Here is a 19719-nt window from a genome sequence, read left to right on the forward strand (position 1 = left end):
TCCCACTACGAGTAGCAGAGATCCTTGTGTGGTGACGCAAAGACGCAGGTGCTTTGCTGGCTCCTCACCTTGGTACTGCCACCCAAATTAACTCTCGTCTCTCGTAGCTACTGACCGGTACATCGGAAAAGTGAAAACTACCATTCACCTCTTCCCTCCTCCTTCTTCTTCTTCTTTTCTCACATCAAATCGCAAGCACCGCGTCCCTCCTCCGGATCGAAAGCCTTCTCGTGCTTATACCCTGTCTCTCGATCGACCATCGAGTGGTGTTTTTTGTCCCACCCTCATCCCTACGCAATTCGACCTGCCCCTCCATCATCGGTCTCAAACAACCCTGCATCCTCAACGCGCTATTAGTACCTCCCACAGTGCTCAATCGGTTCTTATTCAACGTCAAATAGGCCCAATCACCTCCAAGAACCCCGACAATGGAGCCCGTCCCCGCCTCTACCAACCCCAAGGTCTCGCACAAACGCCGCATCGGCGTGCTGACCAGCGGCGGTGATGCGCCCGGCATGAACGGCGCCGTGCGCGCGGTGGTGCGTATGGCATTGGCGCAGGGCTGCGAGGCCTACGCCGTGTACGAGGGCTACGAGGGGCTCGTGCAGGGCGGCGACATGATCCGCGAGATGGGGTGGGAGGACGTGCGCGGTTTCCTCTCCGAGGGCGGCACGCTGATCGGGTCGGCGCGGTGTGCGGCGTTTCGAGCGCGACCGGGGCGGCTGCAGGCGGCGAACAATATGGTGTTGAGAGGGATTGATGCGTTGGTGATCATTGGGGGCGATGGGAGTTTGACGGGGGCGGATATCTTTCGGCGGGAGTGGCCAGGTCTGATACAGGAGCTGGTGGAAACGGGGGTGAGGAAGGAGGAGGAGGTGGCGCCGTTCCAACATTTGAATATCGTGGGGATGGTGGGGAGCATCGACAATGACATGAGCAGCACGGATGCGACGATCGGATGCTATTCGTCCTTGCATCGGATCTGTGAGATGGTGGATTACATCGACGCGACGGCGCAGTCGCATCAGCGGGCCTTCGTCGTCGAGGTCATGGGCAGACATTGCGGTTGGTTGGCCCTCATGGCGGGAGTGAGCTGTGGCGCCGACTTCATATTCATCCCAGAGAGCCCTCCGCCGGAGGATTGGGAGCACTTGATGTGCGGCCGGGTAGAAAATGTGAGTGCAGGAGACCGATGTTAGGGGAAACGGCATGGAGCTGACGCATCGCAGAACCGCAAGCGTGGCAAGAGAAAGACCATCGTCATCGTTGCCGAGGGGTCTCAGGATCGAAACCTCAATAAGATCACGACGGCCATGGTCAAGGACGTGCTGACAAACCGAAGCCATCTCGACACTCGCATCACTACCCTTGGTCACGTTCAGCGAGGCGGTCAAGCGTGTGCGTACGACCGCATGCTTTCCACCTTGCAGGGCGCCGAAGCAGTCAAGGCCGTTCTCGAAGCGACCCCTGAGACGCCCAGTCCGGTCATCTGCATCATCGAGAACAAGATCGTGCGGCGGAATCTGGTAGACGCGGTCGAGGCTACGCAGAGGGTGTCTAAGCACATTGCGGAGAAGAACTTCGAGGAGGCGATGAAGGGGCGAGATGCGGAGTTTCTGGAGTACTACAGGAACTTCCTCATCACCACGGATATCGAACGCGAGGACCTCCTACTTCCGAAGGAGAAGGTGAGTTTTTTGAACGTTCAGGCGTATACTCGTGGCTAATGTCGCCGTAGCGCTTGCGAATCGGCATTATCCACGTCGGTGCCCCGGCGGGAGGGATGAACGCGGCAACCCGTGCAGCGGTCGCGTACTGCCTTGCTCGGGGACACACTCCCGTCGCCCTTTACAACGGCTTCCCCGGCCTGTGCCGTCACCACGACGATGAGCCTCTGGGGTCGGTCCGCGAAATCAAATGGCTCGACGCTGACAATTGGGCATCCCGGGGTGGGTCGGAGATCGGATGCAACCGCGGCCTGCCCGAAGCGGACATGGAGACGGCGGCCATGTGCTTCAAGCAGCACAACATCCAGGCGCTATTCTGTATGGGCGGGTTCGAGGCCTTCACGGCGGTCAGCCAGCTGCGCAAGGCGCGCGAGCACTACTCTAGCTTCAAGATCCCCATGGTGGTCATCCCGGCCACCATCTCGAACAACGTCCCCGGGACCGAGTACTCGATCGGGAACGACACCTGCTTGAACGCGCTAATCCAGTACTGCGACGCCTGCCGGCAGTCCGCCTCGTCCAGCCGTCGCCGCGTCTTCGTCATCGAAACCCAAGGCGGCGCCTCCGGCTACGTCGCCACCGTCGCCGGGCTCAGCATGGGCGCGTTGGCCGTGTACACGCCGGAAGAGGGGATCAACATCGACATGATCAACGACGACATCAAGTACCTCCGCAAGGTCTTCGCCAAGGACAAGGGCCAATCCCGCGGCGGCAAGATCATCCTCCGTAACGAGAAGGCGTCGAAGACCTACACGACGGACTTCATCGCCGACATGATCCGCGAGGAGGCGAACGGACGGTTCGAGTCGCGGGTCGGTATCCCCGGGCACTTCCAGCAAGGCACCACGCCGTCGCCGATGGACCGGGTGCGCGCGACACGGTTCGGGATCAAGACGATCCAGTACCTGGAGATGTTCGCCGGGCAGAGCAAGCAGGACATCGCGGACGACCCGATGAGCGCTGCGGTCATCGGGATCATCGGGAGCAACGTGAAGTTCAGTGCCATGGAGAAGGTAGAGAAGACGGATACGGATTGGAAGAATCGGAGGCCGAAGAACGAGTTTTGGAGGGAGTTTAAAGTGCTGGTGGATACTTTCAGTGGGCGAAATCTGAAGAGGTACTAAAGACTAGACGATTTTGGAGGCGATTTAATGAAGGTTGCATTCAAGACGGTCACGACCACTTCGACGCCTAAGGGTCTTCCATCCCTACAGTATATAATCTTGAGTTGTTTACACGGGCAATTTTGTCGGAAATACTTCGCTGACAGATTTAGCTAAACCCTACAATGACATATCGACTCCCCATCGAACCATTAATATTCTTCCTTAAAGTCGCGAAGCCTGCCTTGCTGAAAGCCTTGCTGAAAGCCTTGCTGAAAGCTGTGATCCCAGACAGCATATACTACACATGCGAGGGGTCAGAAAGCATGGACAATTCTATTGAATATCACTTCGCCGCTCTACTCAACAACTAACCTCACCACCTCCGCGACGCCTCCATCCCCTCCCCGTTCAACCATCACCCTCTGCATCAGCGACGCCAGCGCATCCAACCCACCCCCATCCACCCCCTCCTCCTTACAGGCCTGCAAAATGTTCCGCACCCCCGCGAGCTGCATCCCCAGCGGATTTCCCATATTGTCCTCCCACGCTTCCTCGTCCACGGCCGTGGCAATCTGCCCCACATATGGCACCAGCGCCGCCAGCAGTGGCACGACGACCTTCTCCACCGCGGGCGCAATCTTCGCATCCCCCTTGCTCCCCGACCTAGCGAGTTGCTTCTGTAGCAGCCCCATTCCTACGAACGCGCCAGCGAACATCCCGTACATGGCAGCCAGCGCCGCAAGGTCGCTCGCCGCCGCAGAGGTGACGTCCTCGCCCGTGTAGAGCGCTGTGCCCAGGGGAGCGACGACGCTAGCCATGGCGGCTTGGAAGCGCGCCTCGGTCGCGCCGCTGAAGAGGAGGAACGCGTGCGGCGTGCCGACCAGCTGCGGGGTGACCATGACGGCGCCGTCAAGGTAGAGTTCTGCGCCGCGCGCAGTCATCCATGTCTGTGCGTCGGTGGCTTGGCGGGGGGTGCCGTTGGTGAGGTTGATGATGGTTTTGCTGGCGAGGGAAGGGACAGGGTGGAGGGCGGTGTAGATGGCGGGGTAGTCGAGGAGGCAGATTAGGATGATGTCGGCGTGGGCGATGGCGGTCACGAGGTTCGGCTCGAACTTGGCGCCGGCATCGACGAGGGACTGGACTAGTGGGCGGGAGGGGGTGCGGTTCCAGATGGTGAGGTTGGTTGTTGGGGAGGAGGAGCGGAGGAGGGTCTGGGCGAGGGCGGCGCCCATGTTGCCGATGCCGAGACACAGGATTCGAGGAGAAGACATGCTGATGAAGTTGAGATCTGAAGATGATGCGTTGGATGGCGATGTAGTTGTTGCTGTTGTGCTGGTGGTTTGATGTCTTCATCGCCGTCCAACACGGTACTTTATATAGAGTCTAGCAGCGCCATTCATCTCCATTGTTGAAACCGAGAACTCCGCAATCCGTAACTTCGCCAATCGCACAGGAAGCTATTCAGTCCCTCGCTATCCACTAATTACCAATATCCCCGACGGTGACCAAATGAAGAACAAGCCCCTGGCATATCCACTTTGGATATCGTATTCTCCCACCCCAAGACGAAGGGAACCAGACCGTGAATCACGCCGTGCGGACTTGGCGCAGGATAGCATTAGTAATTCGAGGCACCGGGATAGTATCAGAGGCACTGCTTAGCAATCGGAAATTCAGAACAGCCATCGCCTTCCATTCGCTAGATCAAAGCTTGTTAGCGGACTTGGCAGCCAGCATTGAAGCCGTTATATCAAGACAAGCAAGACTGCGTCGATAGTTGTGCGTGTACGGGGCTCCGATCCAATCTATCAACATTCAGTGAAGCCACTAACTCAGTGTACTAGCATTTGTCAGCAAAGTTCAGTGTAGCCTGTAGGGTGCAGTGTAGGGTAGGTATCAACGCGGGGCTGTGGTTGGATTGATATATGCAGTGGATTTGTGTGAACGACTTCCTGATTAGGCAAACGTGAAGCTATTCCCACATATTCGGACATCGTACCGTCACTTTACCCCAACCGTTCAAGTTCTGCATATACTTCTATTACCAAAGAGATCAACTCTATTGCGCCTTTTCTGTTTATTGGAAAACTCAATTAAGGCGACGGCAGACTTCTACTACTCTTACCTAGTAGCGTGTTAGTGAAGCTTCCCAATGTGTCTCCCCTCTCACTGAATCACTGTAATATAGCAGGGTGTGAACAATCAAGACTCTCAAACCGTGTCAGCGACCGACGGTGTCAATAAGACTCTTGAAGTTCCATTCACTGATGGCCTGGCGGGGCTTACAGAGCACATACCTCTGCCGAACGTCGATGATACCATTCGCAAAAGGATAGCTGGGAGACTGAGAGGGGGTCGGCGGGAGTAGTTATGTTTTCGAGTTAAACATGAAGTTGGAAAATAGGACATCGCGCTATCCCCAATATAGGAGGTACACTGATACGCCAAGTGATTAGATCGATTCCGGATTCTAGTGCATTTATTTATGCCTTAATGCCTAAGTGCCTTGCAGATATTCCGTTCCAGCTCCTCACTCCCCTGCATCTCTCCAGCCTCTGCTCTCCTTCTCCTCCTCCTCTCCCCATCACCTATCATCCCATCTCCTCTAATTAATACCCTGCCTCAAATACAGGGAGGCTTCACCACTTCCTGAGGCCACTTCTTTCTCGACGTTCCCTCATCATGCTTTCATCCGTTTAGCCCGTTCAATTCTTCGTATCTACTTTCAAGCGAGCGTACTATGTGAATAGGGGATCGACATTGAATTCCATCGCCATCCGGCGCGTCTCCAGCTTTTGACTTTTTCTCGCTGATTCCGACATCTATACCACCCCATTCAATTCCATCGGCTCATTAGCACGATCTCCTCATCTCGATTATAATAACTTTCACCCCGTCACGACCCGAATCGCTGCACTGTCCCTCGCAAACGCATGCCTTTCGCTTCTCCGCGACCCTGACTCCAAATTCGACCCGACCCGAGCTCCACCCTGGAACGTTGATCCGCACCGCTCAACCATGGCACCACCGGCCTTCGAACCGTTAACCCTCACGCCCGTCTCCTTCAGCCTGACCGCTGGAACCGACATTCCCGCACCGCTCGAGACCCCACCCGAATCCCCACGGCCCCCGACCCCCGGCCGCGGCCCCCTCTCCTCCCATCCCACCACCCCCATCCTCAAACAATTCTCCAACTCCGACCTCAACAGCAAGCTGACCAGCGACGGTGAGGCCAACGGCCGCGCCCCCGCCATGAGCCCGCTCAGCCTCAACAGCCCGGCCGAACCCTTCACGAAACAACCGCAATCCTCCCTGACCACCAACATCAGCAGTAACCACACCGGGAAACGGCCCTCCTCCGTCCGCAAATTCCTCTCCCTCCGCTCCCTGCACCCCCGCGCCTCGCACCCCGATTCCGCCTCCGCCCACCGCCCCTCCACCCCCCAATCCGCCGCCTCACACACGCCGAGCTCGCCCGGTCTGTCGCGGAAGCGGAGCAGCGCCTGGTTCGGCGGGCCGGGGAAGAGAAAGAGCGGCATGTTCCTGACCGGGCGGCCGTCCGAGTCGCGGGAAGGCGCGGACGCAGAGGGGCTGAACGGCCACGCAGCGAGCGGGACCGACGCGGTCGAGGAGGAGCAAAAAGGACCGCCGCCACCGACGATTCCGGAGTGGGAGTCGTTATCGGAGGGGTTAGACGGGGGGGATCTCGGGGCGGAGGATATGTTTAAAGATATCAAGTAGGGAAGGGAGCGCGGTGTGCGAGGCATCCCCCCCTCACGGACCAGCAGGAGTGGTGCCGTGGATGGCCTTTTCGACAGGCAACTCCGGGCCTTGTGGCCGTTTCGTTCCTCTCGAAATCACCGAGCGTTCGCCCCGTCTAGGAAGGGCTGTGCGATCATTATTCTTCTTCTTGTTTGCAATGTCTTTTCTCCCTTCCTCAAGATCCGGTCGATGTCGTGGCTTCAGGCGGGACTGGAGTAGCGAAGGGCGCCCGGGCGTTCCAGAAAACATTCCATTGAAGCCGACCTTTGTATTTCTACCCCTTTCTCATCCGATGAAAAGGGAATCTCTTTTGTTTGAAGGGCTCCGCGGGTGGAGATGGTGCCCGGGAAAGTACCGTTCCAATTTCTTTCCCTCGAGTAGGATACCACCGTTGTTGTGTTGGAGTCCCGCCATTCCGACTCCCCCCCATTGCCCCTGTCCATCTTGACCTCCGTGTTTGATGGATGCTGCCATTTTCCTTCGCACCGAATCTTTCACCGTCGGATGCTTCTTCAGACGAGCGCTCATGCGGGTTTCTGTTTTTTTTAGACTGAGAGCTGCACTGCAACTTGCCAGCCCTCTCGCGCTATGGAGGCATATATTACTGTATCTTATGTAGAAGTCGACAGATATGTCTCGATCGCAATGTCACAGCGCGTCAACTGCGTGCTTCCAATGAAAGTGTGCGGGATGGTGTGATATGAGTACATGGGTTGATGGGTTCGGAGAGCTTCCAACTGTACGATATATTCCTGTCACTACAATGAGCGGGAATCATGGATCGACGCGACAGAAGAGTGTTAACTAGTTACCGGTATTATAGGGATGCTGTTCACTGTGCAGTGATGAGATTATATTTGGAGCTCCCAGACATGATGGCGGATATGGTTCTTGTGGTCTGCCGGACCCTTCGTCCCGACGTCACAATGGAAACTTTCGGCAACCTGCAAAGCTTCCAACAACACCTCGGATTGTTTGGCATCAATCATCCACGTTAACCTCAATTGATCCATCAGATGGACGCCGTTGAATTCTATTATTGAGCGAATTCCGAAAATTCCCTAATCTATTAGATTCCGCCCTTGCAGGCACTTGCCAGCGATGTCCCCATCATCTGCCACCCGCCTCTCCCGTCCCACCCGCAATGCCTTAACCACTCTCTCCCGCCCTACCTCCCGCTCCCCCTTCTCTCCCTCCCTCCATCACCACCGTCCCATCTCCTCCTTTGGCTACACCCAATCCCGCGCCCTCATCTTCCCCGACTACGGCGACCCCGCCTCCATCCTCTCCCTCCACACCCACTCCCTCCCCCCCACCCACGGTGACCACCTCACCCTCCGCTTCCTCGCCTCCCCCATCAACCCCGCCGACATCAACCAGCTCCAAGGCGTCTACCCCTCCAAACCCACCTTTACCCCTGACCTCGGCACCCCGCATCCCGTCGCTGTCGGCGGCAATGAGGGCGTCGCTGAGGTCCTCGCGGTCGGGAGCGGTGTGAAGGACCTCGCGAAGGGTGACTGGGTCATCATGCGCAGCCCCGGCTTCGGCACGTGGCGCACGCACGCGCAGACTACGGCGGCGGGGCTGCTGCGGCTGGGGGAAGCGACGCGCGAGGGGATCACCCCGGCGCAGGCGGGCACGGTGAGCGTGAACCCGTGCACGGCGTACCGGATGCTGAAAGACTTCGTGGAGTTGAAGGAAGGGGACTGGTGGATTCAGAACGGGGCGAATAGCGGGGTGGGGAGGGCGGCGGTACAGTTGGGGCGGGAGTGGGGATATCGGAGCATCAATGTGGTAAGGGGGCGGGAGACAGAGGCGGAGACGGAGGCGTTGAAGGCGGAGTTGCGGGAGCTGGGGGCGGATGTCGTGGTAACGGATAAGGAGGCGATGGAGCGGGGTTTCGGCGACCGTGTGAAGGAGTGGACGGACGGGGGCAGGGGGAAGGTGAGGCTGGGGCTGAACTGCGTGGGCGGGAAGCTGGTCACGTCCATGGCGAAGGTGCTCGCGCCGGACTCGCGGGTTGTGACGTACGGCGCCATGGCGAAGCAGCCCGTCGCGCCGCCGGCCGGGTTGCAGATTTTCCGGAATATTGGGTTCGATGGGTTTTGGGTCAGTCGGTGGAGCGATAAGAATCCGGTGGACAAGGAGAAGACGGTGAAGCACGTGCTGGATTTAACCCGGCAAGGGAAATTTAAGGACTCGCCCATGGAGGAGATTCGGTGGGATTGGGACACGAAACAGGATACCTTGGTGCGTGCGGTGGCGGGGACGCTCGAGGGCTATCGACAAGGAAAGGGTATATTCGTATTTGGTGATACCTAAGTATGTGCTGTCACGGCTCCGAATTCAATCCATACGCCTAAAGAACGGGTCGTGTCTATGTCCGTGTCGTTGTCCAACATCTTTATGTGCTACTTGATCTTCTGCTCGTTGAGTTCCTCGAGCAGTCGAACTTCGTCGAGCAACTGCACCGTCTCGCGTGGATTGGCAATCCATGCAGTGGTGCACGCCATGCGTGCCTTGAAGTCATTCGCGCCCGCCGACAGGAATTGGTCTCCAACGTGGAGGGTCTTCGATCCGTCGATGCCCCCGAAAAACTGCTGGCATGATCGAACCCCCCATTCCTTGTTACCGATATCAACGAAGACGTCGTTGCCTCCGTTGAAGGCACAGAACGGCACTCGTTGCCCCACAGAGGAAACTTCCTATAAGCATTCAGCAGGGTTCAAAATATAAGTTAGGAGAGTCTATCTCACCAGAATCTTGTGAACCGCCAGCACAGTCTCTTCCAACTGCTCCCGAGCGAATTTCACTCCATGGGCTGGGATGATACCCACTGCGCGCTCCTTGCGGATGATTTCCGCATCGAGTTTCATATTCGTCACGCAATCCTGAAGCGCGATCTGAGCAATATCCAAGAGGGATTTGATGTCTTCGAGACTCCAGTCCCTCATTTCGGGCAAAATCCAGGTATGCCGAGGGACAAACATCAGCCGGTCGAGATGCCCATCGTCGTACTTCAACAGGTAGTTGCTTTCTCCACCAAGCACGATCAGGTTCTGCTTGAAGACCAGGGGAAGATTGGATAGATGGATGGCATCTAATAGTCCATGAAGCCGTTCGTAGTACCGCCTGGGCTCTGTATATCCCGCAGCGGTGACGATTCCAATCTTGGTGCCTTTTGAGAGCAGGAAAAGTAGTCTCGCGACGACGTCATTGTCGGCTAGCAACGACTGGCCATCATCATACAGCGTCACGTCCCCATCGAATGTGATCAGCTCGGTATGGCCGCTTCTCGTCAAGCTTAACACCTGCGCCGTGTTGAGAATGAGGCGGACATCGTTGAACGATGGCGGCACGAAGCGACGGTACGAGATCATGCGCTTCTGATCCTGATAAAGAAACGCGTCGTACAGTAGTAACGGTGTGAAGAAGGAGCCAATAGATGGAACCAGCAGCTTCAGTTTCGATCTGTCCTGCTTGCCTGCGCCTTGGTGCTTGACTAGCGGAGAGAAATCGAGTCAATGGACGCCCTCGCGGTCAAGGGAGGGCACGGCTCACTGTGATCATTGATCAACTCTTCCACATCTCGCATGATTTCGCCATACCTCCGCCGCACTGTAGTAGCCATATGCTCCACCGTTTCTCGCGGTGTCTCAAACACTCCCGTCGGCTGGGAATGGAGCACGAATGGCACGGCGAGGAGACCCTGTGTGTTTGAGCCACGTCGTTCGCATTGGAGTATGGATGGATCGCTGGGTCATATGTACCTTGATCCATTCGATCTAGCATTCGTTAGTATACGCACTACGGGGTTTTCAAACTTATATCGAAACATACCAGCTGGTCCCGTCGGTGAGTCTTCCGTCATATTAGCCACAAGCATCATTTAGACCCTGGACGAGCCAAACCTTCAAAGCATCTGTGAAATGTCAGCATGCCAGTTTGGCCATTGGAGGGCAAGCGTTACATTCAACACGATAACGGGTGGTCATTTTTGCTAATAGTATAATGAGAATAAACGAAGGGATTAGAATCTACAATTGCGCAGCCGACTCGGGAGGTGATGGAAGGTCGTTGTTTGCAAAGGTGTGGTTGAACTCCCTGGTCACCTGGTGGATATGAGTAACATCCAGAGGTAATACCAAGTACTTATAAGTAACTGGAGTTAATTCGCATGGAACAGGACAGTGTCACTTTGCGTTCGCTCTACAATAATCCGCTAATAAGCGCGATGACGGTTGGCTTTAACTCGTCCTTATTTTACTCATTACTCCATAGGGCGGGTAAGATGTCCAGCATGCATATATTATTATCTACGGCGGCGCCTGATCAGCAATTGAGCATTAGTGGATTGTTATGACGCTTCGGATTCTATCCTGATGCGACCAATATGAGCCTAGGTGAACGCCACCGAGCTCTTTTACGACGAAGAAGAGACCATCTTCGATGCTATTCCGTATTGTCTTACTCCGTAGTTGGCATCAATTTGATCACTGGAAATCGTCTGGCTATTCAGATTCCTTGATGCCTTAAACCCTCAGGCACCCACAATATACAATGCATTACTTCAAGCCTCATTTGCAGACATAATGTTCCACAAGTGAGATACACAAGTGAGATACACAATTGCATGCCTAGACAGCCTCTTGACGCAGATTTGGAATGTATATGGATAACTAGCGGAAGCTATTTACGGCGCTGACCGTTAGCAATCGCAACCACCCCTCGATTCGGCTCCAACCCTTCCCCTATCCACCACAAGTCGACTTTCGAGACACGATGGATGCTGAACAGAAACCAAAGCCTTTATCACTGAGGCCATGGCCAACACAGGCAGAAGAAGAGCCCCTGGATGCTATCATCACCCGCATACACGAAGACCGTGGCGGCTTTCGCCTGGTCACTGAAGATGCACTGGAGCGCGAGATCGCGGAAAAGAGGTCGGGGTTGTCGGTTGATGAGGATGAAGAGGACACCGCCGCCATGACTCGGGCGGAGGCTTTAGAGAAATTGCATGCGTCGAAAAGGGAGATCTTGACATTCGCCCAGTGAGTGTCCAAACACCTCTGCATGCAATCGCGCTGACCATGGTCTCCAGGTCCGCACGCCTTGAAGTGGGCATGGCCCTCGACCTTGTCTCTCTCTTGCTCTCAAAAGAGCACCCCAAAGCCGCCGAAGCCTCTCTATCTCCGGAAGTCAAAAAGCGGGCGCCCCTCGGGTCAATTGGTTACGACATCTGGAATCTAGAACATCCGGGCGTAGCGAAGCCGACTCCACGACCGCCGCAGGAAGAGCGGCTCGTGGCGAGGGGTGCGAGGATCCAAAGCCTCATGTTCGCTGCAGACTCCCTGTTGCAAGGCGCATCGAGATTAAAGGACGAAGTCGAACGCGAAACCAAGTATTGGCAAGAGGTATTGTCGGTCAAGGAGAAGGGCTGGGCGATCCACCGCGTTACAACGGAAAACAGCCGCCGTAGTGCTCTTGGCGTGGAGATAAGTGCTCTTGATGCCGGCGCGCAATTTCGGTCTCGATTCGCGGTATTCCAGCGGAGCGACGATGGAAGGATACGTCCCGAATGTAATGTCAAAAGCCAACCGAGGACTCTCTGCGTGAGTTTGTTGCGAAAGGGAAAAGTCATCGGGACTTCAATTTCATCGGACCCATCGTCTCTCTTGGATGACAGCCTGGAAAGCAAGATACACCGGATGCGGGATGCCTTGTTCGACGAGGAATTGTTCTTCGAATTGACCCAAGAGGTCCGCAATCTCCTTCCCTTCGGTGCCACATTAAACAACGGCTGCATTTCTCTTCCGGCCTGGCCACTGTCAACCGATCACTCGAGTTCCGCGGAAAGAGATTGCGACGTTATCATCGAGCTCGTCCCTCTTGACAGCCAAATCTTAGAAGATGGGGACTTCGTAAACGGGGACCAAGCCAGGGCTATCGCCATGTTTCTGAGGCTTATGCTCATGCACGGCCATGCTACAAGGCACAGGCTACGAACGCAGATACCGGATGCGCTACAGGAGAAGAAACAGATCCCTCCACCTCCCACCGTCCTGCAACCGCTGGTTACACATCTCCATCACATGTACGCCGTGAAAGGCATCCTCGGGGCCCTAACAACGAGTAGTCTCATTTTGAGCAAAGCAGGCATCGAGACAACCCTAGTTCTAAAACAGGCCATGAGCTCGAACTTGGATCCGGTCGATCCGGTGGATGCGAATGGTGCAAACGGTGCGAAGCCGATAGCGGCTACGGAGAGAATATGCCGGGCATTAGCTGGAGTGCAAGAGACGTGCTACCGGTTTATCCTGAAGGACTTCGTGTTGGAGCCCGAAGACACCGCAGTCACTGAAGACGCCGAAGACGAAGACACCGAATACAATTATCGAAACTTTGACATCACCATTCGGACAGACATTGGCAAGTTCGACGAAAGCACCGAGTACGTGCTTTCCTCCCCACAAGACCAGAATGCATATAGCTCTGTCCACGCTCGATCCACGGTCCATCCACTTCGTTTCCAGAATCAGCGGGAATGCGTCGCCCGACTTCGGGAAGACTTGTCCCGTGACATCGCTCATCGGTACATCCCTCACCGCGACCCCGATGCTCGCATTGCTGCAAAGGAAGACTCCGCTGCCTACAAGATGGTCGGAGAGAAGGGGATGACGATTTTCGTGGACTTGGACAAAGCCGTGCTCAAAGTGAATTTCGTTGCCGGTCCAAGCAAGATCCACTCGTCTACCGTCACAGAATGGACCGCAGGCAGCGAGAAGAAGGATCTGCTCCATGTCATTGCGGAGGAATTTGCGAAATTGTCCAATTAGGATGGTATCTAGACAGAGAGGGGCTATGGAAACAATTGGTAGAACTTCATAGCGGCTTCGATAAATTCGATGTTGTCACTGCCATATCATCTACAATGCGAATTCGAGTCCCATGAGGGTCCTCGGCCTATAAATACGGACTCCAGCCAACATACATCCGTTTCAAGTTTTCAGGATCCCTCGCCATATTGATCACGGCGTCCACGTATCCCTCGACGCCCAACGGCACCGCTTCGCCCCGGAATAACCCCTGCACCTTCGTCCCGACGCTCTCCATAATCTCCTCGGGTGTCGTGGGCATCCCCTCCACCACCTTCTTCTTCACATTCGGCCGGAAATCGACCGTGGGATCGTACAAGAATGTCTCCAGCGTCGTCATCAGCGTGTCCTCGTTCGCTCGGAGCAGCCGCATCGTAATCTCGGCGGCCGTGCGGAACGGCCCCTCCACCCCATACGGGCCGAACGCGTCGATGAAATTGTGCGTGAGTCGGAACGGCACCGTTTCGGGCGTCTCGAGCCCCAGCCCTTTGTCGAACAAGCAGTTGAAATCCACGTGAAGGACCCCGCCCGATCCTTCTTCCAGAAGAATGTTCTCGGTATGGCGATCCCCGAGCCCGAGGACGTGGCCGACCATGGACATGACAGCGCAGGTACGTGTGAACCGCAACCGCGCCGTGAACCAGGAACCGGGCTCCGGGAACTGCTCGACGAACCACTCGTGCAGCATCGGGGGGAAATGTCCGAGCACCTTCTGCGTGAAGTAGTGCGTGTGCTCCGGGCCTTGGCATGCCTGTTTAAACTGGTGATTGATCCAGTCGTGGTTCACCCGCATGCCGATTTGCTTGTACTTGTCTAGCAAAAAGTCCCGGATCGGTTGTAAACCTTCCACCCATTCCAGGACTCCGCATTGTTCGTTGAGCGGGGTGACTGCATAAGTCTTGATGTAGAGACGGCGCTTGCTACCTTCCGTGTCCTTCTTAAATGTCCGATTGATCATGTCGTTGAACTCCATTAGTCTTTGGTCCTTCCGAAGGTCGTCCTTCGGCTTGCACAGGAGCCCATATGGCTTCCCGTCCGATCCACGAACGGTTATCTTTTTCGGCCGCTGCAATGAGGACAATACCAGCACCGACTCCTCGAAAGATTCGATCGTGATCGCGTTCCGGGGGAATGGCTCATGAGATCTAAGCGCCTTGGAACCGGAAGACACAGGTAGTGTTGGCATCAAAGTAGCTTCAACAGGGACTACAAGCCCGCAGGGAGCCAATTTCGAATGGTTGAAAAGAAGATCGCGGGAAAGAGTCACCGGTCGCCTGTGGTCTATCGGCGCTTCACAAACTCGAAGCAATGCCATGGTTAGTTTTTGTCCGGAGTCGATTAAATGACTCAGAGATTCACCAGCACGATGCTTCCCTGGCTTTGCTGCTTTCAGACGCTTTAAGATGTCGTTCGCTTGAGCCGCTTGAGCCGGTTTCTCCAATGGGTTGGACTTAGCAGCTGCCAAGATGCTCCAAAGTGCCTGTTGCGGATAGGACGAGATGACCCTGACAATAATATCAGAGAGCCAATTGCAAACCTGTTGATGCGGGTGACCCATTCGACTGATGATCTGTGGCAACGCGGTGTAAAACGCGTAGGCAGGGACCCTATCTAGGTTTCTTCCGAAGAACCTGTGAATTGCCTCCAAAGACCCGGGCTTACCGACCAATTCTGCTTTCCTGACTGATGACAAGTGAGCCGAGCGCGGATTCCGTTTCTCTACTTGCAGAGTGTGCGCAGTGGCCCCGAGATCAAGCCACAATGTCAGTGCCTTCGGCAATGTAAGGTAGAGGTGTCTTGATCCATATTGCATCGATCGGACGTAGTTTTCGATGACAAGCCTCCAGTGCTCCCCCCGTACAAACGACTCGCTTTGCTTGGCAGGAGGAAGCTTTCTCTGCGAGTCAAGCTGTTTGTTATAATGTTTACCAAGGTGATAATGGCCCTTTTCCCAGGATGGGAAGCTGTGAGTGACGGTGTGATATTTCTCGACCACCACATCGGAACGTGTAGAGCCGGCGCTGTCCATCCACTTGGTTAGGAGCAGGGTTGCGCTAGCACGAAGATCATGCTGGGCGCCCTTTGGCGCATCGACATCCATGATATCATCGTCCATGGTTTCTTTACCGCGCGTATGGAAAATGTCCATAGCCAAGGCGCTCTCTAAATTCTGGATCGCTTTGCGGTGGTGCCCATCAGCCCACAGCAACCGAGAATGTTCAATCTTGCTAGCTTCATTATTGAGACGAGATGCATGGAGGACCGCGTCGTAAGCAGAGTCGATCGAACCGGCTTTTCGGGCAATTTTTGCACTCTTCAGCCAAAGTCTAGCTCGTTGACTTGGGCTGAACTCCAAACTCGAGACTTGCATTGCAGCCCTGCGGATACCTAAGAGATACTGCTTCTCGGAAGTATAAGAGCCTAAAATCTCAAGCCTGGAATCAAGTCTCCGGAGTAAGGGACGTTGATCATCCAAGGATCCGGATAGGCTGCCACTTATGCTCTGCAGCTCGTAGAGACAATGCAATTTTAGCAAGATGTCATGGCAACTCTGTAGCGATACCGTGTTCGAGGATGTCAACCTCCGGGAGAGGTTTTCGCGTAACCCGGTCACAGTGTTTTGGAACCCTTGAGCATCCGACTTCCCCAAAGCTAACAACGACTTCCCGATGCCAACATTGAAATCCCAGTGACCATCCGTGGGCACGGTGCTGAGAAAGTGTTCAAGCTTCTCCCAATTCGAAGTGACCCAGGCGGCTTCCGCTGCTAGAGGTAGGATCGATTTATCATGAGAGTTGTCTCTCCCAATCATCATGCTCGCATGATTCAGGAGAGCCTCATACCGGCCTGATTCTCTTAAACATGTCAAGAGATTCAATTTGATGCCGATGTCATCAGGCTTCTCTGCCATTGCAAGTTCGTACCAGCTTTGAACGGCTGTCCACCGGCCGGCTTTCTTGTGCTCGAGAAGCTGTTGGTCAGGGCCAAGCACGTGTAACTGCGCCGAGATACCTTCAATGCCGTCAGGTTCGTCTATCGCCGCATATAGCTTCTGAAGCCGCTGATATAGTTCATTATTGTCATCGCTGGCTTCAGGAGACTCGTCGTATAACTTCCCTCCTTTCCTTTTTCGGAGATACTGTTCGGTATGGAACAAGGCTCGTGCATAGGATCCGCATTCGGTAGCCCTCGCTGATATGACTTCCGCAGGAACAGAGGAGAGAAATTTTTCAACGCTGGCGATCTGGTCGCCGCTCATTATTTGTTCGATCCGTACATCCGGATTGCGCAATGCATCTCTGCTCGATCGTTCTGTGAGCCTCTTCCTCTTCTCCTGTAACCATCTGGAGAGGTAGTCAAGGATCCGAAATATATTCTGATTGTAGTCAATATCCGTAGCATACACCTCGGGATCTACATACCTCGCTACAGAGCTTGATGGCTTCGACATGGACGGCATCCGATGCTCGGATATCCCACTTCAGTATCGTAAGGGTCTCATTCAGTATGTCATCCACCTCCTTTTGGATACCGCCCACCACAATATTGAGGACAACAAACTGCAGCAAAGAGTCGGCGATGGCAAGATCGTGTTGACGGATCACCCGCGAAAACACAGGGAAGAGGAGCTTAGCATGTGCCCCATTGCCGCGATGGAGCAAGTCGTACGTAAATGTCCGAAGCCAAGCTCCGTGCGTCATTCCTTCATGGTAGATGGGGTAAGAGTGGGGTTGAATAGGAGCAACAGGGCGCGTGATGAGGTATCTAGAAGTCAGATATGGAGTCAATGTCATCCGGATGGGTTCCGGTATCCGAAACCAACGTTGGTAACTTGCTGGTCCTTGACTGCCTCTGTAGCGGTACTTGGCAGCTTCTTGAAAGTTGCAAAATTTTAGGAGCTCTTGCATCACGTACGCAAGGTAGTTCTGAGCTCTCGCGTTGGTGGCCGATTTGAAAGCCCGGACCAAGACGGTTTCGAGCATGAAAACCACAAAGTCACTGGCCTCCCCCGCCAGACCGAAGTTGGTCAAGAGGATGACCTCCTTCTTTTCGCGAACGGCATCGATTCTGTTTGGGTCAAAGCAGCCTATCGTGCCCAAGCACTGAGCTGCCGATGACGAGATCTGAGGGTGGCCTTCTGCAAATTTCACCGACGCGTCCAGGACAGAACGGCAGAGAGCCGCGATAACTTGACTTGGCTGCTGGCTCATCACCGAGTGTTGCACCCAGTCTTGATGGGCCTCTAACGCATCTTTCAATTCCACAAGCGCCTGTTCCACAACAGCGGCATTTTCGTCGGAGCACCGTCGCGCAAAACTGTCAAAAACCTGCTTTGCATCCATCTGTGCCTTGAAAGGCCTCACCACGTTTGCGAACTTGGACAGAGCTGGTATTCCGTCGAGTGAGGGAAGAGTGCCTGCTTTCTCCGTGATGATGGCCCGATGACTCTTGAAGAGGAACTGTATCATATCCTGTACCCGCTTTTGGGTCGATGTCGAGAGAGAGGCCCACTCCCGCACAACAACCACAAGGGTTGGCTCAAGAATTAGTTCAATATCTGCCTCGCCCAAATTGCATACAAACGTTGCCCACGCACGGATCACCTGGTCCCGAAGAGGATGGATTGAAAGTGCCGACTGAAGGCAAGCCCGTATTTGAGGGACTGCCTGGGTGACAAGTACTTGTTCGATTTGGATCATCGCTTCAACCGCCTTCAAACATCGTCTCTTCTCTGAAATCGATTGGCTTTCCACGGGTGAGCCGATTACATCCGCGAAATGGGTCATAATCCCAAGGATATGGGTCTCGAAAAAGTTCTCAGTGATTTCGGCGCCTTTCGCTGTGGATGCAATCGAAACCTTACGATCCGCTGCAAGCACTGCCAGAGTACGGATCGCAGGGGCTAGTCGAGGGTCCGTTGCATTGTTATCAGCAGCAAGCTTGAACATCTCACAAGCGATCAGAATCGGTTCGAGGTTGATGAGCGTCGACAGCGATTCTTTGGAGAACTGTGGCGCGACCTCTGAAAGAATTCCAGTTGCAGTTTTGTCAGCATCGTCGGGATGTTGCATCAGCAAATGCGCCAGTATGACAGAAAGGTTCTCCTTTTGTAGGCAAATTTCGTACAGGTCTAAGGATTTGCCCTGCACTCTGGCGGATGCGATCCTTTCCAGAATATCCCGCTTGCGTAGAAGGACCAGGTAAGGAACTGTGTCCATTTGTGTTGTCCACAAGAACTGGTTCACACCAAATCCAAGAAGCTCGGCGAGCTGCTGGATCTTTTGTGGCCGGGAATGCAAGTCTCTTACAACTGTAATAGCAATGCTCCTCCAGAAGGGCTTAAAAAGCAGTTCAGGGGAGCATTCTTTGTCCGCTGCTAGGCTCAAAAGCTCCGTGAAAGCATTAGCAGATACCAGAACATGTGAATGTCCCAGATATTCTACCAGCTGTAGCAGCGCTATATTCAGCTCCTCTTCTCCGCAAACCCGAGCAACCTGTCCCCATGAAAATATGAGCGCTTCTTGATCTCGGAGTGCACCGCGCGCTGAAAGCGACTTCAAGTAATTCAGCGTGCATAGCCTGTTGTTCCTGGACAATTCGCCAGGCAGGTCTTCGCGCAGGAACGGACTTATACCCCGAGCGGCTGCCTGTTGCAGCTCTCGGATGGAACTGTGCAGGGACTTCAAATACCATTGGCCCGGCATGCCCTGCGACACGTTAAGGAAGGCCTCGTCGTTGATGTGATTCGCAATTCTCCGAATCACATTTGCGAAATAGATTCGAGGTTTTCGAGACCGAGAAAACCGTGAGTCGGCAAGCAACGCAGATATCAAGACTGACACCCGCATCCAGTCCTGGTTCTGAGCATCCACGATCCATTGCAGTGATTTGTCCCGGTAGTCTTCACGATCTGCATCGCAAAGGGGGCACTCAAAGGTGTCCATCGAATGTCTTGGGGCATTGTCAATTTGCACCGCAGTGCAGGGAAGCAACATCATCGATTGAAACGCGTTTCTGATCATGTCGTCGGTGAGGTCGTCCCAAACACCACCAAGATTTTCGCTGACAGAGTCTGCAGACTCACCAACTTCACACGGAAATACGCTAAAGAGTTTCCCAAGCAATTCCTGATAGAGTGCCCCCCGAGTCTCGCCCTTATTTACGCCATCAGTTTTGGAGTAATGCGCCGCATTTGATTTGACACGTTCCAGTTCAGTGAATTCTTCAAACTGCTTCCGAAGATCATCC

General features: G+C 54.6%; 7 protein-coding genes across 7 annotated transcripts; 4 read left to right on the top strand and 3 right to left on the bottom strand.

Annotated features, from left to right (window-relative positions):
• The first annotated feature begins 32 nt into the window (after positions 1-32).
• P152DRAFT_247103 (6-phosphofructokinase) lies at positions 33-3045 on the top strand. The gene is made up of 5 exons (XM_033674673.1): positions 33-72; positions 132-1175; positions 1230-1688; positions 1739-2954; positions 3004-3045. Exons 2-4 carry the CDS (start codon positions 429-431, stop codon positions 2849-2851), a joined length of 2319 nt encoding a protein of 772 aa, XP_033536768.1. The 5' UTR covers positions 33-72; positions 132-428; the 3' UTR covers positions 2852-2954; positions 3004-3045.
• Positions 2962-4579, bottom strand: P152DRAFT_247054 (uncharacterized protein). Its single transcript, XM_033674672.1, has one exon. It carries the CDS (start codon positions 4102-4104, stop codon positions 3190-3192), a length of 915 nt encoding a protein of 304 aa, XP_033536769.1. The 5' UTR covers positions 4105-4579; the 3' UTR covers positions 2962-3189.
• Positions 4580-5851: 1272 nt separating this feature from the next.
• On the top strand, positions 5852-6574 carry P152DRAFT_471768 (uncharacterized protein; the record flags this gene model as incomplete). Its single annotated transcript, XM_033681097.1, has 1 exon — positions 5852-6574. The coding sequence occupies one exon, from the start codon at positions 5852-5854 to the stop codon at positions 6572-6574; it is 723 nt and encodes a 240-aa protein (XP_033536770.1).
• A 981-nt stretch (positions 6575-7555) lies between these two features.
• Positions 7556-8961, top strand: P152DRAFT_247186 (trans-2-enoyl-CoA reductase-like protein). Its single transcript, XM_033674674.1, has one exon. The coding sequence runs from the start codon at positions 7697-7699 to the stop codon at positions 8915-8917; it is 1221 nt and encodes a 406-aa protein (XP_033536771.1). The 5' UTR covers positions 7556-7696; the 3' UTR covers positions 8918-8961.
• On the bottom strand, positions 8879-10700 carry P152DRAFT_456191 (IMP-specific 5'-nucleotidase-like protein 1). Its single transcript, XM_033678942.1, has 7 exons — positions 10566-10700; positions 10507-10517; positions 10436-10456; positions 10366-10380; positions 10157-10304; positions 9352-10097; positions 8879-9300 (listed from the first exon to the last, which is right to left on the bottom strand). Exons 1-7 carry the CDS (start codon positions 10588-10590, stop codon positions 9007-9009), a joined length of 1260 nt encoding a protein of 419 aa, XP_033536772.1. The 5' UTR covers positions 10591-10700; the 3' UTR covers positions 8879-9006.
• A 500-nt stretch (positions 10701-11200) lies between these two features.
• Positions 11201-13595, top strand: P152DRAFT_480218 (uncharacterized protein). Its single transcript, XM_033681753.1, has 2 exons — positions 11201-11646; positions 11697-13595. The coding sequence occupies exons 1-2, from the start codon at positions 11378-11380 to the stop codon at positions 13429-13431; spliced, it is 2004 nt and encodes a 667-aa protein (XP_033536773.1). The 5' UTR covers positions 11201-11377; the 3' UTR covers positions 13432-13595.
• On the bottom strand, positions 13559-19415 carry P152DRAFT_391724 (uncharacterized protein; the record flags this gene model as incomplete). The annotated part of the gene is made up of 2 exons (XM_033676112.1): positions 13559-16846; positions 16893-19415. 2 exons carry the CDS (start codon positions 19413-19415, stop codon positions 13559-13561), a joined length of 5811 nt encoding a protein of 1936 aa, XP_033536774.1.
• Between the last annotated feature and the right edge of the window lie 304 nt (positions 19416-19719).

The sequence above is a fragment of the Eremomyces bilateralis genome (assembly GCF_010015585.1).
Source record: "Eremomyces bilateralis CBS 781.70 unplaced genomic scaffold P152scaffold_4, whole genome shotgun sequence".
NCBI classification, from domain to species: Eukaryota; Fungi; Ascomycota; class Dothideomycetes; order Eremomycetales; family Eremomycetaceae; genus Eremomyces; species Eremomyces bilateralis.